The sequence below is a fragment of the Oncorhynchus tshawytscha genome, linkage group LG09, assembly GCF_018296145.1.
Source record: "Oncorhynchus tshawytscha isolate Ot180627B linkage group LG09, Otsh_v2.0, whole genome shotgun sequence".
Lineage (NCBI taxonomy): Eukaryota > Metazoa > Chordata > Actinopteri > Salmoniformes > Salmonidae > Oncorhynchus > Oncorhynchus tshawytscha.
The window spans coordinates 8,161,277-8,177,134 of record NC_056437.1 but is presented as its reverse complement, the minus strand read 5'-3'; the positions used below and the strand labels follow the sequence as shown (position 1 = coordinate 8,177,134).

The window sequence follows — 15,858 nt, the reverse complement described above, 5'->3', positions numbered from 1 at the left end:
TCTCTCTCTCTCTCTCTCTCTCTCTCTCTCTCTCTCTCTCTCTCTCTCTCTCTCTCTCTCTCTCTCTCTCTCTCTCTCTCTTTCCTCCTCCTCCTCCTCCTAGCTAGTGAGTAACACCACACCTGCTCTCTCTCTCTCCTCCTCCTAGCTAGTGAGTAACACCACACCTGCTCTCTCTCTCCTCCTAGCTAGTGAGTAACACTACACCTGCTCTCTCTCCTCCTCCTCCTAGCTAGTGAGTAACACCACACCTGCTCTCTCTCTCCTCCTCCTCCTAGTTAGTGTCTTCATATCTATGCAGCGGATCCATCCACCCATAGCTTCTCTGCCCCAAACTACTTCTGGTATATCATTCTTCTTGTTCACCTTTTAACATTACAACGATATTGGAGATGCATCAAAGAAAAGGTTTGGTGATTTCCAAGCACCTTAATTACATCTCATTTGGCCATATGCCACCCTAGAGACTGGTCTGGGTGTCAAACTTGGAAAGTCCCCCCAATAGAGATCAACAGCATTCCTATTCTCCTCATTCTACTCTCCCCTCTGTAACATGCTGTCTGGCCTGATTTCTCACAGGACTGAGAGGAAGCGGTCTAAGGGGGCTCCTGTCCCTCTGCTGCAGCCCACCACCACTCAGGACCCTGGGAAAGGGCAGGGGGGCCACAAACGGCATGCGGTGGATGCCCCAGAGCCTAGCACAGCATCTGCAGCCCACCGCAGGGACAGGGAGGCCTCCACACCTGCCAAGCACAGGAAGAGCACTGAAAAACAACGCACAGAGCATGCCAAGGTAATATATTTGAGTCCATTTTTATGTCATACATTAACGCATGTGTGTCAGATGTTTTAATGTTAAACACTGAGCTTCTTTCCTTTTTGTATATGTCTCATTAATTGGTTGTATGAAGCTTTGTATGAAATAAATCAGAATCAGATGTTGATATGAAGGCTGTTCTAATACTGTCTCGTCTGTGGTCCTGGCAGAAAGGCCTCAAGAGCAGTGTTGCCTTCTCCGTGCCTTCTCAGCCCACCGGGACCGCCCTGTCCTCCAGACCCCTGCTCCAGTTCGAAGAGAGGTAAACGTCCCTCCCTGTTTGTCATTGTTGTGTGGGTGGCCATTTCTCCATCTCTCTCTAAGGGGTATTGTTGTGTCTGATCAGTAACTCTGTTTCTGCCGCCCACAGGCAGCAGCCAGTGGAGTATCACATGAAGGAAGCCAAAACACTCAAGCACAAGGCAGATGCCACGGTAACCGTCCCCCTCCTTTCTCTCTCACGTCTACATTTCACTTTCTCATAAGAGACGAGCTCGGTGGATTCGGTGTCCCAATTTTAAATCAAGGTCCCCGTGTGTTTTTAATCCAGCCGGATAAGGTGGGCAAAGCTTTCAACTACCTAGATGCTGCCATGTCCTTCGTGGAGAGCGGCATCGCTATGGAAACCGATCCCCAGACCCCGAAGTCGGCATGTACGATGTTCGCTGAAACCTTGGATCTGATCAAGTGAGCAACCCCAAAACATATATGTTCTAGATGGGGCTTCTTAGCTGTAGTGGGTAGTCTGTGGGGCTTCTTAGCTGTAGTGAGTAGTCTATGTGGGGCTTCTTAGCTGTAGTGAGTAGTCTATGTGGGGCTTCTTAGCTGTAGAGAGTAGTCTATGTGGGGCTTCTTGGCTGTAGTGAGTAGTCTGTGTGGGGCTTCTTGGCTGTAGTGAGTAGTCTGTGTGGGGCTTCTTAGCTGTAGTGAGTAGTCTGTGTGGGGCTTCTTAGCTGTAGTGAGGGGCTAGTCTGTGTGGGGCTTCTTAGCTGTAGTGAGTAGTCTGTGGGGCTTCTTAGCTGTAGTGAGTAGTCTATGTGGGGCTTCTTAGCTGTAGTGAGTAGTCTATGTGGGGCTTCTTAGCTGTAGTGAGTAGTCTGTGTGGGGCTTCTTGGCTGTAGTGAGTAGTCTGTGTGGGGCTTCTTGGCTGTAGTGAGTAGTCTGTGTGGGGCTTCTTGGCTGTAGTGAGTAGTCTGTGTGGGGCTTCTTGGCTGTAGTGAGTAGTCTGTGTGGGGCTTCTTGGCTGTAGTGAGTAGTCTGTGCACTGAGACTATCCACAGAATGAAAGAAACAATTTAATTCAATTTTTCTATGATCTAAGTACTCCCTCTACTGTCCCCTGCTGACGCAACTCAATTTGGATGTGTGTTCTAGAACAGGAAGTGAAACTCTCCTCTGCTTTACTGTGTCTGCTGTGCTTTGGCTAGTTGTGTGTTGTTGTTGTTTTTAATACCACGTCTGCTGGTTTTCACAGGTTCATACTGAAACTAAAGGGCTCTGTGAACCCCTCGGCTCCTGCTACAGACAAGGACTTTACAGTTTTATGGTAAATAGATAACCACAACAATATATTTCTGTTAAATGTAACCAAAATGTAAAGCAGTGGTACATTTGGATCCATTTTTACCTCAGAAGTCATTTAAATGAAATGTTCCTTGGAGAGGATTATGAGAATGTAACCTTTGTTATTTTCTGTCTGGCAGCATGAGGGGCCTGTCCCTTCTACAGATGGCCATGTTTCGCTACAAACGAGAAGCAGCACTTAAGTATTCAAGGACCCTGACAGATCATTTCAAGGTAGGCTTCTATTACGTGTCTGTTGTTGTGGTTCTGAGGAATCAACCAGGGGAGTTCTGAGGACTCGACCGGGGGAGGTCTGGGGACTCGACCGGGGGAGGTCTGGGGACTCGACCGGGGGAGGTCTGGGGACTCGACCGGGGGAGGTCTGGGGACTCGACCGGGGGAGGTCTGAAGTCGCAGACGAGCCAGAAGTTTCACCGGATACTGAACAAAAATATAAACGTAAGGTGTTGGGCCCATCGTCACCGCTTGGAAGTAGGGATGATGTAGCACCCCCTGAAAAATCTGAAGACATTTCTTTCACAAGTAGTGCACTGGGCCTTTTTAATAGTCTTGTATTAGCTGACCGATATAGCCGTCTGCAGCGCAGGCAAACATGTCTCCCCCAGGTGTGGCATATCAAGAAGCTGATTAAACAGCATGAGCACTACACAGGTGCACCTTGTGCTGGGGACAATACAAAGCCACTCTAAAATGTGCAGTTTGTCACACAACGCAATGCCACAGATGTCTCAAGTTTTTAGGGAGCAATTGGCATGCTGTCTGCAGGAATGTAAAACCAGAGCTGTTGCAAGATAATTGAATGTGAATTTTTCTACCATAAGCCGTCTCCAACATCGTTTTAGAAAATTTGGCAGTACGTCCAACCGGCCTCACAACCTCAGACCACGTGTAACCATGTCTGAGAAAAGCTATCCGAACAGCTGATGAAACTGAGGAGTATTTATGTCTGTAATGAAGCCCTTTTGTGGGGAAAAACTCATGTCTGATTGTCTGAGCCTGGCTCCTCAGTGGGTGGGTGCCCTCCCAGGCCCACCCATGGCTGTGCCCCTGTCCAGTCATGTGAAATCCATAGATTAGGGCCTAATGAATTTATTTCTATTGACTGATTTCCTTAAATAAAAATGAAAACCTTTTTATTTAACTGGGCAAGTCAGTTGAGAACAAATTCTTATTTACAATGACGGCCTTCCCCGGCCAAACCTGGACAACACTGGGCCCAATTGTGCGTCGCCCTGTGGGTCTCCCAATCACGGCCGGATGTGATACAGCCTGGATTCGAACCAGGGACTGTAGTGATGCCTCTTGCACTGTAGTGACGCCCTTTGTTGCATTTTTTTATATTTTTGTTCAGTATATGTTTCTGGGGAAACCGATCTTTGGAGCAGTCAACCTAATGTTGTTATTTATTTAAGCAGTCAACCTAATGTTGTTATTTATTTAAACGTTGGAAATTAAAACATAAGACATTGTCTCTCATCCTCCTTTTCAGAGTTCTATAAAGTCTGCAACCCAGGCTCCTTCACCATGTGTCTCAAAGTAAGTCTTTCGTCTAATACCTATAGAGACTGTTGTAGATCTGTGTTTGTATATATTTATGGATCCCCATTTAGTTCCTGCCAAGGCAGCAGCTACTCTACCTGGGGGTTTATTATGGATCCCCATTTAGTTCCTGCCAAGGCAGCAGCTACTCTACCTGGGGGTTTATTATGGATCCCCATTTAGTTCCTGACAAAGCAGCAGCTACTCTACCTGGGGGTTTATTATGGATCCCCATTTAGTTCCTGCCAAGGCAGCAGCTACTCTACCTGGGGATTTATTATGGATCCCCATTTATTTCCTGACAAAGCAGCAGCTACTCTTCCTGGGATTTATTATGGATCCCCATTTAGTTCCTGACAAAGCAGCAGCTACTCTACCTGGGGGTTTATTATGGATCCCCATTTATTTCCTGACAAAGCAGCAGCTACTCTACCTGGGGGTTTATTATGGATCCCCATTTAGTTCCTGACAAAGCAGCAGCTACTCTACCTGGGGGTTTATTATGGATCCCCATTTATTTCCTGACAAAGCAGCAGCTACTCTACCTGGGGGTTTATTATGGATCCCCATTTATTTCCTGAGCAGCAGCTACTCTACCTGGGGGTTTATTATGGATCCCCATTTATTTCCTGACAAAGCAGCAGCTACTCTACCTGGGGTTTATTATGGATCCCCATTTATTTCCTGACAAAGCAGCAGCTACTCTACCTGGGGGTTTATTATGGATCCCCATTTAGTTCCTGACAATGCAGCAGCTACTCTTCCTGGGGTCCATCAAAATTAAGGCAGTTTATACAATTTTTAAAAAACGTTACAATACATTCACAGATTCCACAACACACCGTGTGCCCTCAGGCCCCTACTCCACCACTACCACATGTCTACAGTTGTGCGTGTCTGTGTCTGTGTCTATGTTTGTGTTGCTTCACAGTCCCCACTGTTCCATAAGGTGTTTTTTATCTTCTTTATAAAAAAAAATATCTGAATCTACTGCTGGCATCAGTTACCTGATGTGGAATAGAGTTCCATGTAGTCATGGCTCTATGTAGTACTGTGGAATAGAGTTCCATGTAGTCATGGCTCTATGTAGTACTGTGGAATAGAGTTCCATGTAGTCATGGCTCTATGTAGTACTGTGGAATAGAGTTCCGTGTAGTCATGGCTCTATGTAGTACTGTGGAATAGAGTTCTGTGTAGTCATGGCTCTATGTAGTACTGTGTGCCTCCCATAGTCTGTTCTGAAAACTGTGAAGAAACCTGTCCTGACATGTCTTGTGGAGTATGGATGGATGTCTGAGCTGTGTGCCAGTAGTTTAGACAAGACAGCTCGGCTGTCAATACCACTCATATTCAACATGTCAATACCGCTCATAAATACAAGTAGTGATGAAGTTAATCTCTATTCCACTTTGAGCCAGGAGACGTTGATATACATATTATTAATGTTAGCTGTCTGTGTATATCCGAGGGCCAGCCGTGCTGCCCTGTTCTGAGCCAAATGCAATTTTCCTAAGTCCTTTTTTGTAGCACCTGACCACACAACTGAACAGTAGTCAAGGTGCGACAAAACTAGGGCCTGTAGGACCTGCCTTGTTGACAGTGTTGTTAAGAAGGTAGAAACTAGGGCCTGTAGGACCTGCCTTGTTGATAGTGTTGTTAAAAAGGTAGAAACTAGGGCCTGTAGGACCTGCCTTGTTGATAGTGTTAAGAAGGTAGAAACTAGGGTCTGTAGGACCTGCCTTGTTGACAGTGTTGTTAAGAAGGTAGAATACTAGGGCCTGTAGGACCTGCCTTGTTGTTAAGAAGGTAGAAACTAGGGTCTGTAGGACCTGCCTTGTTGATAGTGTTGTTAAGAAGGTAGAATACTAAGGCCTGTAGGACCTGCCTTGTTGATAGTGTTAAGAAGGTAGAAGGTAGAAACTAGGATAGTGTTAAGAAGGTAGAAACTAGCCTGTTGAGAAACTAGACCTTCCTTGTTGATAGTGTTAAGAAGGTAGAAACTAGGGCCTGTAGGACCTGCCTTGTTGATAGTGTTAAGAAGGTAGAAACTAGGCCTGTAGGACCTGCCTTGTTGATAGTGTTAAGAAGGTAGAAACTAGGGCCTGTAGGACCTGCCTTGCTGATAGTGTTAAGAAGGTAGAAACTATGGCCTGTAGGACCTGCCTTGTTGATAGTGTTAAGAAGGTAGAAACTAGGGCCTGTAGGACCTGCCTTGTTGATAGTGTTAAGAAGGTAGAAACTAGGGCCTGTAGGACCTGCCTTGTTGATAGTGTTAAGAAGGTAGAAACTAGGGCCTGTAGGACCTGCCTTGTTGATAGTGTTAAGAAGGTAGAAACTAGGGCCTGTAGGACCTGCCTTGTTGATAGTGTTAAGAAGGTAGAAACTAGGGCCTGTAGGACCTGCCTTGCTGATAGTGTTAAGAAGGTAGAAACTAGGGCCTGTAGGACCTGCCTTGTTGATAGTGTTAAGAAGGGAGAAACTAGGGCCTGTAGGACCTGCCTTGTTGATAGTGTTAAGAAGGTAGAAACTAGGGCCTGTAGGACCTGCCTTGCTGATAGTGTTAAGAAGGTAGAAACTAGGGCCTGTAGGACCTGCCTTGCTGATAGTGTTAAGAAGGTAGAAACTAGGGCCTGTAGGACCTGCCTTGCTGATAGTGTTAAGAAGGTAGAGCAGCACTTTATTGTAGACCGACCTCTCCCCATCTTTCGTTGATTTAGTTGAGTTTTAGGGTTTAGTGAATGATTTGTCCCTTAGTCTCATGCCCTGGCTTGCTCTCTCTTCCCCAGAAGCACAGGTACCCCATCCCCCATGTCTCCCATGCCGTCTCCTGCCAGCACAGCCAGTTCTGGGCCGGGCTCCAACCACAGCAGCGGGGCGGGGTCAGGCACCGTCAGCACCGTGGCCATTCCACAGGTCATCCAGCAGGTGGCGTCTTCCTACGTCAACATCACGGCACTCTTCCTGAGTGCTCACGACATCTGGGAGCAGGCTGACGAGCTGGCCCACAAAGGCAGTGGTGAGGCGGAGCAAAGGGGAGGGGAAGGGAAGTCACAGGGATATTAGCAAAGGGAAGTCACAGGGATATTATTACACAGGAATATGGATTCTTTATAGCTGTAGTTCTGTGTGTGACCGCTAGAGGTCATGATCACCGTGGGGGAAAAGATACTGGTGATGAGGTTTCAGGCTGGGTTTCTGTACAGCGCTTTAACGTCGTCTGATTTGTAAAAGGGGCTTTAAAAATACATTTGATTTTGATTGTAGTAATATATTCATGCGAGTGTTTCATTACTCCTACTCAGTCTATTTCCTTATCTCTCCATGTCTCTAGGTTTGCTGTCTGAGTTGGACTTGGCTCTGGGCCCGTTGAGCCTGACGTCCACCATGAGCTCTTTGGTGCGTCACACACGGCAGGGACTGCAGTGGCTCCGACTGGACACCCGTGAGGCACAGTGACCGCTTCTCAGCCCTGCCCTGTCGACAATGCCTAGCCCAGCCCTGGATTGCCTAGCCCTGGCTTTCCCTGTCCGCGACATCCTTCTTGGTTTTATTTATTGACGGGCCATCAGATGAATGCAGGATCCCAAGTCCCTCTACAAGTTGTTCACATGGATACCAAGTCACCTTTTTTCTCTCAACTACATATATCTATATATATATATATATCTATCTCACACACACACGGATTACATGCATTTTCGGGTTCCTGTCCTCTGTTGATCACATTGAAGGGTTCATCAACAAACAACTATCACATCCTCTGGAGCTCAGGGGGGGCTGATGGAGGCGGAGCTGAATAGGACTTCCTCCCTTTTTCAACAACGAGCCACACAGCCAGCTGACTGGCCCTGCCACCCCTCTGGGGGTCAGTAGGGGTGTCTCCCCGTGGCCTGCCCCACCCCTCTGGGGGTCAGTAGGGCTGTCTCACTGTGGCCTGCCCCACCCCTCTGGGGGTCAGTAGGGGTGTCTTCCCATGGCCTGCTCAACCCCACTGGGTCCTGTCTGTCTTGGAGGTCAGTGAGGCCATGTCCCTGTGGGATGGTTGTCTGAAGATACCTGCTTTTTTTTTGGTTGTGGTTCAGAGAGGCCTCTCACCTTTCTCCTGTGGTAACGCAAAGCAGTAATGACAAAAGCTTATTTATTAGCCTCATTATCATGATGTTTATTATTATATCACTTTAAATACATTGTTTTCAATTAAGTTTTTATTTTTATTAAAAGCGTTGATATGGCCAATTGTTTTACTTCACAACCAACTAAAAAGTCCTATAGAAGTGAAGGGATCTATCCATCCAAGACACGTCTATAATAATACTGTTCGAATTCGGCAGGATATAGTTAGTATGTCTCTGCTGTACCATAAAGTATTATAAAGTGACTAGATGCATTGTCCTGAAATATGGGACATCAGTATTCTTGAATGGAGACAAAGATGGTCCTTGATGCTTTTTTTTTGAAGATATATTATTCTTTCCCCCCCCCCATTTTTCTCTTCAAAAGAGATGGATTCTACGTGCCAGGGCGGGTCCACTATGTTCAATCAGTCATAACAGAAATATGATTTGAGTTGGATTTTGTACTTGCTTTCCCTTTTTTTTTTTGTCAACAACTGCTCATCTAAGACATTTTAGATAAGAAAACCAAATGGTCTGATTTGACCAGTAACCCTGGTCCTTACTCTTCAGACAGGAAGCAGGAAGTAACTACCTCATCTTCACTGCACATGGGAAGCAGAGCAACGCTGTCTGATGGAGGCAGAGAGAGAGAGAGGGAGGGACCTGTGGCCTAATGTGATGGTTGAGAGCGTTTTCTATAGTTCTGTAATCTATCCAGCATACATGCTTTTTAACACTCAGGCTGAAGCATCAAACCAGTTTTTATACAGACGTCGTTCAGTAGAAATTAAAGTACCTTAGATGGGTTTTTTTTTTTTTTAAGGACACTTGCCGTCTGTCTTCCCAAATGGAATACTTATTGAATATATCATCATCTTGTATTGATCATTGACAAAGCAAGTCCCATTTAACTGAAGTCAAAAGTGGATTTAGTATGTGGGTAGGAGTTTTGAAAAGCAGGATACTCTTCCCTTTACAAACAGCCGTGACTGTTGGAAATGATTCACTGTAGGACTGGCAACCTGTGAGGGAGCGTTGACCGGCTGTTTAGTTTACATCCTTTGCGTAGCTCTGGTGTCACATCTTGTGCGTACATACAATAACGGCCCATGTCATTAGAAAATAACACTTATCAACACATCTAAATGATTGCTGGGTTGTTGTTGTTTTTTTCGTATGATAGTCGGAAAAAAAAGTTATGTACCACACAGGTCAGCAGAAGTGACTGGGCAAATGATTGGCTAAGTCTTACAACTGATCTTTGACCCTATTGCCCATTTTTATCTCTTCAGTACCTATTACCACCATTTTTAGACCACACAACTCCCTAGATGACAAGATGTGCGTCCCAAATTGCACCCTATTCCCTATATAGTCCACTATTTATTTTTTTGACCAAGTAGTCTACTATATAGGGAACAGGGTCCAATTTGGACATAGACTGTCTTTTAGGGGAGTATTAATTTTTATCATGGACATGTATCTTCATTGTGTGTGTGTTCAGCACAGTCTATTCATTGAGATCAAATATTACCAGACCTAGACGATGCCTTTCTGTAGAATGAATTGACATAATTTCCGCTTTAAAGCGCCCTGTTCAATTTCTGTAGAATGAATGACTTGGTATTTGTTTTTCTGATTAAAAAAAAAAGGTGAGGGTTTGATGGTATTACAATTACACACTTGTATTTGATTAAATCAGTGGTTTATTTAATGTTTAACGGATGTTATTGATGGCGAAATACTGGCGATCCTTATGATTTTGTATCAGTCAATCAATATTCTGATATTTAAGCCTATACAACCCCGCCTCTCTCTCATTTCAGCATTAACACAACAATGCTTACAGCAAGATAAAAAACCAACGTGTGTCATTTGCACTTGTTTCAGTGTATTTTTCGGTTTCCTCCAGGGTTGGAGTCCTCTTGCTTGATGTAAAAGGCTTTGGTTAAGAGCAACAAAACACAGCGGTGAATGCAAAATGACACATAGAACATGACTAAAATACTGTTTTTGATGAAAGATTGGAGATTGGTTTACATCACCATGCTTTGCTTAAAATTGACTAAATCTGTGCCGTTTAGTTAAATGAATTGTTTTATTGTTACTATACTGTAAGAAAAAAGAAATTGGAGCTCACTGGAAAAGCTATTTCTATTGGCGTACAAATATATAAGGGCTGCACATGAAACCACAAAAGAAAAATGCGTTTGTATTTATTTTATCACAAATATGAACCGTATGAATAGAGTATACTGGTACCATGGCTTTTTTTTTTTTAAATATATATATTTAAAAAATCCGCCTCCAAAGCAGGCCGCTTTGTAAGTAATCAATCATACTTTGAGTTACCCAACTTGGATGTCAAACTGCACATGAAATGAAATGAAATGTCCTGTTTTGAGATGACCTTCTACATTTTGTAATGACTAAAACGTTGCTCTGGTTTCTATGCCATGTTACATGTCCTTTTTCATATTTTTGAAGCTTTATTGTCATGCTTCATTTCAATCTTTTTTTCTTTTTTTTTTGCGCTTCAGTTATAGGTATTCTGTGTGCAGAATTATAATTATTGTCCATAAATATATGATATCACGCTAAAAGGAACAACATCACCTTGGTCATTTACTGGGAAAATGTGCAGAAATCTTTTGTAATTAAACTTTTTTGCCTTGTGGAAATATGTAAATAGTTTGAGCTGCAATGTACAGAGATGTATAAAGACTGATTGACAATGAATTTTGGTTTTCTTTTGACTCAAGTTTTCCCAAAGATGCTGTTTTGCAGACATTTTGTAGCTTGGCTGCTGAAGATGAATTGTGGCTCAACAGTATATTCAGACCTCTGCACTGTAAAATGTTTGAGGCAATAAACTTTGGGGGACAATGTGCTGGCTATGTGAATTATTCTGCTATAACTACAGAAGTACAGTGCCACATCGAACTATGGGCATTCTGATATATTTCATAATTATGACATCTGCTATAAAACATGATTTCAATGTAAGAACATGTAACCCCCCCCCTAGATACGTTAAAAAAAACAGAATTAATTAACTGTGTTGCTGATGACTCAGCCATGCCTCCTTGCTGTCCAACATTTCCTCATCTCCCACCCCTTCTAATGTGACTGTCCCCGATGCTCCTCCCTCTTTCCCCCTGCCCCGCTACAAAGTTTCTCCCTGCAGACAGTCACTGAGTCTGAGGTGCTGAATGAGCTCCTGAAACTTGACCCCCCAAAAAACATCTGGGTCAGGTGATTTAGACCTTTCAAGGTTGCTGCCCTTATCATCGCCAAGCTTATCGCTGACCTTTTTTTAACCTGTCTCTCCTTTTCTGGGGAGGTTCCCATTGCTTGGAAGAGAGCCACGGTTCGTCCTTTATTTAAAGGGGGAGATCAAGCTGATCCTAACTGTTACAGGCCTATTTCTATTTTTACCTGTTTGTGTTGGAAAAACTTGTCAATAATCAACTGATCAGCTTTCTTGATGTCTATAGTATTCTCTCAGGTATGCAATCTGGTTTCTGCTCAGGTTATGGATGTCACTGCAACCTTAAAGGTCCTCAATGATTTTTGTCACTATTACCCTTGATTCTAAGCAATGTTGTGCTACTGTTTTTATTGACTTAGCCAAAGCTTTTGATACGGTAGACCAGTGGTTCCCAAACCTTTCATAGTCCCGTACCCCTTAACATCCAACCTCCAGCTGTGTACCCCCTCTAGCACCAGGGTCAGCTGTGTACCCCCTCTAGCATCAATCAAATTTAGAATAAAGCTGTAACGTAACAAAATGTGGGGGAAAAAGTCGAGGGGTCTGAATACTCTCGGAATGTACTGTAATATCTCGAGGAGAGGAGCGCGTGTGAATAATGTCAGAGAGAGGAGTGTTTAATACAACAGGTAAGCTAACGCACACAAAGCAGGAAGACGATCGGCTTCTAAATCATTTGCAGCAGAAAAAAAACATTTTCGTCCTAAAGTTCTTTCTGGAATGCTGCCCTCTAATTTGGAACTCTCTTTGTTATTGGTCTATTCATTTATACCGTCTAGTGATGTCACCTGGCAAGTCAAAACTCCACCCATACAAAACCTGCTAATTAGAAGGTCCTGGGTAACGTTACATACCCTATGAAAGTCTTCTTCCTGGTTCAAGTCCCGTACTGTTTTTGAATGGGCTTCAAGCTTATATCATCAAATTCATGAAAATTGGGTAATTGAAGACACATTAAATTATATTATTTTCATGGATTCGTTTACCTTGACCTTTTACAAAAAAAACAAAAAAAAATCGAAAACCTTGATGAAAGGTATCAGAAGTAAATTAATCCCAGAATCTACAAATACACTACATGGGGCATTGTCATGCTGCAACAGGAAAGGGCCTTCCCCAAACTGTTACCACAAAGTTGGAAGTACAGAATCGTCTAGAATGTCATTGTATGCTGTAGCATTAAGGTTTCTGTTCACTGGAACTAAGGGGCTTAGCCCGAATCATGAAAAACAGCCCCAGACCATTATTTCTCCTTCCGCAAACTTTACGGTTGGCACTATGCATTTGGGCGGGTAGCGTTCTCCTGGATTCGTCCGTCAGACTGCCAGATGGTGAAGTGGGATTCATCAAATCCAGAGAATGTTTCCATTGCTCCAGAGTTCAATGGCGACAAGCTTTACACCACTCCAACCGAAGCTTGGCATTGCGCATGGTTGATCTTAGGCTTGTGTGCGGCTGCTCGGCCATGGAAACCCATTTTATGAAACTCCTGACCAACAGTTCTTGTGCTGACGTTGCTTCCAGAGGCAGTTTGAAACTAGGTAGTGAGTGCTCCAACAGAGCACAGACGGTTTTTACACGCTTCAGCACTCGGCGGTCCCGATCCTTGAGCTTGTGTGGCCTACCACTTCACAGCTGAGCCGTTGTTGCTCCTAGATATTTTCACTTCACAATAACAGCACTTACAGTCGACCTGGGGAAGCTCTAGCAGGGCAGAAATGTGACCAACTGACTTGCTGGATGGGTGGCATCCTATAATGGTGCCACGTTGATCGTTTGAATGTTCAGCTCACTGAACTCTTCAGTAAGGCCGTTTTACTGCCGATGTTTGTCTATGGAGATAGCATGGCTGTGTGCTCGATTATATACACCTTATCAGCAACGGGTTTGGCTGAAATAGTCAAATCCACTCATTTTTATTTTTTATTTTTTTATTTAACCAGGCAAGTCAGTTAAGAACACGTTCTTATTTTCAATGACGGCCTAGGAACAGTGGGTTAACTGCCTGTTCAGGGGCAGAACGACAGATTTGTACCATGTCAGCTCGGGGGTTTGAACTCACAACCTTCCGGTTACTAGTCCAACGCTCTAACCACTAGGATACCCTGTCGCCCCATTTGAAGGGTGTCCACATACTTTTGGCCATGTATCCTCTTGAAAAAAAAAACATTCAAACGATTAACAAAAGCACAACACAAGCTACAGTATACAGTGTATGAATTTACAAAACATTTTGTACTTTCTCTATTAAAATTGGCAAGTCACTATACCAGCAGTGAAAAGCTGAATACATCGAGGCAGGTAGCTCTAGTGGTTAGTGTTGGACTAGTAACCGAAAGATCAAATCCCCAAGCTGACAAGGTAAAAAAAAAAATGTTGTTCTGCCCCTGAACAAGGCAGTTAACCCACTGTTCCCAGGCTGTCATTGAAAATAAGAATGTGTTCTTAACTGACTTGCCTAGTTAAATAAAGGTTAAAAAAAATACACTGCTCAAAAAAATAAAGGGAACACTTAAACAACACAATGTAACTCCAAGTCAATCACACTTCTGTGAAATCAAACTTTCCACTTAGGAAGCAACACTGATTGACAATACATTTCACATGCTGTTGTGCAAATGGAATAGACAACAGGTGGAAATTATAGGCAATTAGCCAGACACCCCCAATAAAGGAGTGGTTCTGCAGGTGTTGACCACTTCTCAGTTCCTATGCTTCCTGGCTGATGTTTTGGTCACTTTTGAATGCTGGCGGTGCTTTCACTCTAGTGGTAGCATGAGACGGAGTCTACAACCCACACAAGTGGCTCAGGTAGTGCAGCTCATCCGGGGTGGCACATCAATGCGAGCTGTGGCAAGAAGGTTTGCTGTGTCTGTCAGCGTAGTGTCCAGAGCATGGAGGCGCTACCAGGAGACAGGCCAGTACATCAGGAGACGTGGAGGAGGCCGTAGGAGGGCAACAACCCAGCAGCAGGACCGCTACCTCCGCCTTTGTGCAAAGAGGAGCATTGCCAGAGCCCTGCAAAATGACCACCAGCAGGCCACAAATGTGCATGTCTGCTCAAACGGTCAGAAACAGACTCCATGAGGGTGGTATGAGGGCCCGACGTCCACAGGTGGGGGTTGGGCTTACAGCCCAACACCGTGCAGGACGTTTGGCATTTGCCAGAGAACACCAAGATTGGCAAATTCGCCACTGGCGCCCTGTGCTCTTCACAGATGAAAACAGGTTCACACTGAGCACATGTGACAGACGTGACAGTCTGGAGACGCCGTGGAGAACGTTCTGCTGCCTGCAACATCCTCCAGCATGACCGGTTTGGCGGTGGGTCAGTCATGGTGTGGGGTGACATTTCTTTGGGGGGCCGCACAGCCCTCCATGTGCTCGCCAGAGGTAGCCTGACTGCCATTAGGTACCGAGATGAGATCCTCAGACCCCTTGTGAGACCATATGCTGGTGCGGTTGGCCCTGGGTTCCTCCTAATGTAAGACAATGCTAGACCTCATGTGGCTGGAGTGTGTCAGCAGTTCCTGCAAGAGGAAGGCATTGATGCTATGGACTGGCCTGCCCGTTCCCCAGACCTGAATCCAATTGAGCACATCTGGGACATCATGTCTCGCTCCATCCACCAACGCCACGTTGCACCACAGACTGTCCAGGAGTTGGCGGATGCTTTAGTCCAGGTCTGGGAGGAGATCCCTCAGGAGACCATCCGCCACCTCATCAGGAGCATTCCCAGGCGTTGTAGGGATGTCATACAGGCACGTGGAGGCCACACACACTACTGAGCCTCCTTTGAACTTGTTTTAAGGACATTACATCAACGTTGGATCAGCCTGTAGTGTGGTTTTCCACTTTAATTTTGAGTGTGACTCCAAATCCAGACCTCCATGGGTTGATAAATTTGATTTCCATTGATAATTTTTGTGTGATTTTGTTGTCAGCACATTCAACTATGTAAAGAAAAAAGTATTTAATAAGAATATTTCATTCATTCAGATCTAGGATGTGTTATTTTAGTGTTCCCTTTATTTTTTTGAGCAGTATATATATATATATATTGCTTTACCATAACAGTTAGAAGAATACTGTGTGCTCTCAGGCCTCTACTCCACCACTACCACATATCTACAGTACTAAGTGTGTTTGTGTTTCTTCACAGTTCCATAAGGTGTTTTTTAAATCTACTTTTACTGCCTGTGTCAGTTACTTGATGTGGAATAGAGTTCCATGTAGTCATGGCCCTATGTAGTACTGTGGAATAGAGTTCCATGTAGTCATGGCTCTATGTAGTACTGCAGAATAGAGTTCCATGTAGTCATGGCTCTATGTAGTACTGTGGAATAGAGTTCCATGTAGTCATGGCTCTATGTAGTACTGTGGAATAGAGTTCCATGTAGTCATGGCTCTATGTAGTACTGTGGAATAGAGTTCCATGTCGTCATGGCTCTATGTAGTACTGTGTGCCTCCCACAGTATGTTCTGGACTTAGGGACTGTGTAATAGCAGTCTAACACAAGCAAACTGAATTA

The 15,858-nt window shown here is 44.4% G+C and overlaps 1 protein-coding gene across 2 annotated transcripts in view; it reads left to right on the top strand.

The window, feature by feature from the left end:
- The window catches only part of LOC112259488 (AF4/FMR2 family member 1), a 68,547-nt gene extending 57,604 nt beyond the window's left edge, over window positions 1-10,943 (top strand). Inside the window, exons 11-19 of one of the 2 annotated variants that reach the window (XM_042326444.1) lie at window positions 580-793; window positions 988-1,079; window positions 1,188-1,251; window positions 1,368-1,504; window positions 2,292-2,363; window positions 2,521-2,614; window positions 3,891-3,937; window positions 6,730-6,956; window positions 7,272-10,943. In XM_042326444.1, the coding sequence (XP_042182378.1) occupies window positions 580-793; window positions 988-1,079; window positions 1,188-1,251; window positions 1,368-1,504; window positions 2,292-2,363; window positions 2,521-2,614; window positions 3,891-3,937; window positions 6,730-6,956; window positions 7,272-7,396 (1,072 nt within the window). In that variant the 3' untranslated portion in view covers window positions 7,397-10,943. Of the gene's footprint in view, window positions 1-579; window positions 794-987; window positions 1,080-1,187; window positions 1,252-1,367; window positions 1,505-2,291; window positions 2,364-2,520; window positions 2,615-3,890; window positions 3,938-6,726; window positions 6,957-7,271 lie in introns of both variants that reach the window. The other variant, XM_042326443.1, reaches the window with a different exon arrangement.
- The last annotated feature ends 4,915 nt before the right edge of the window (window positions 10,944-15,858 follow it).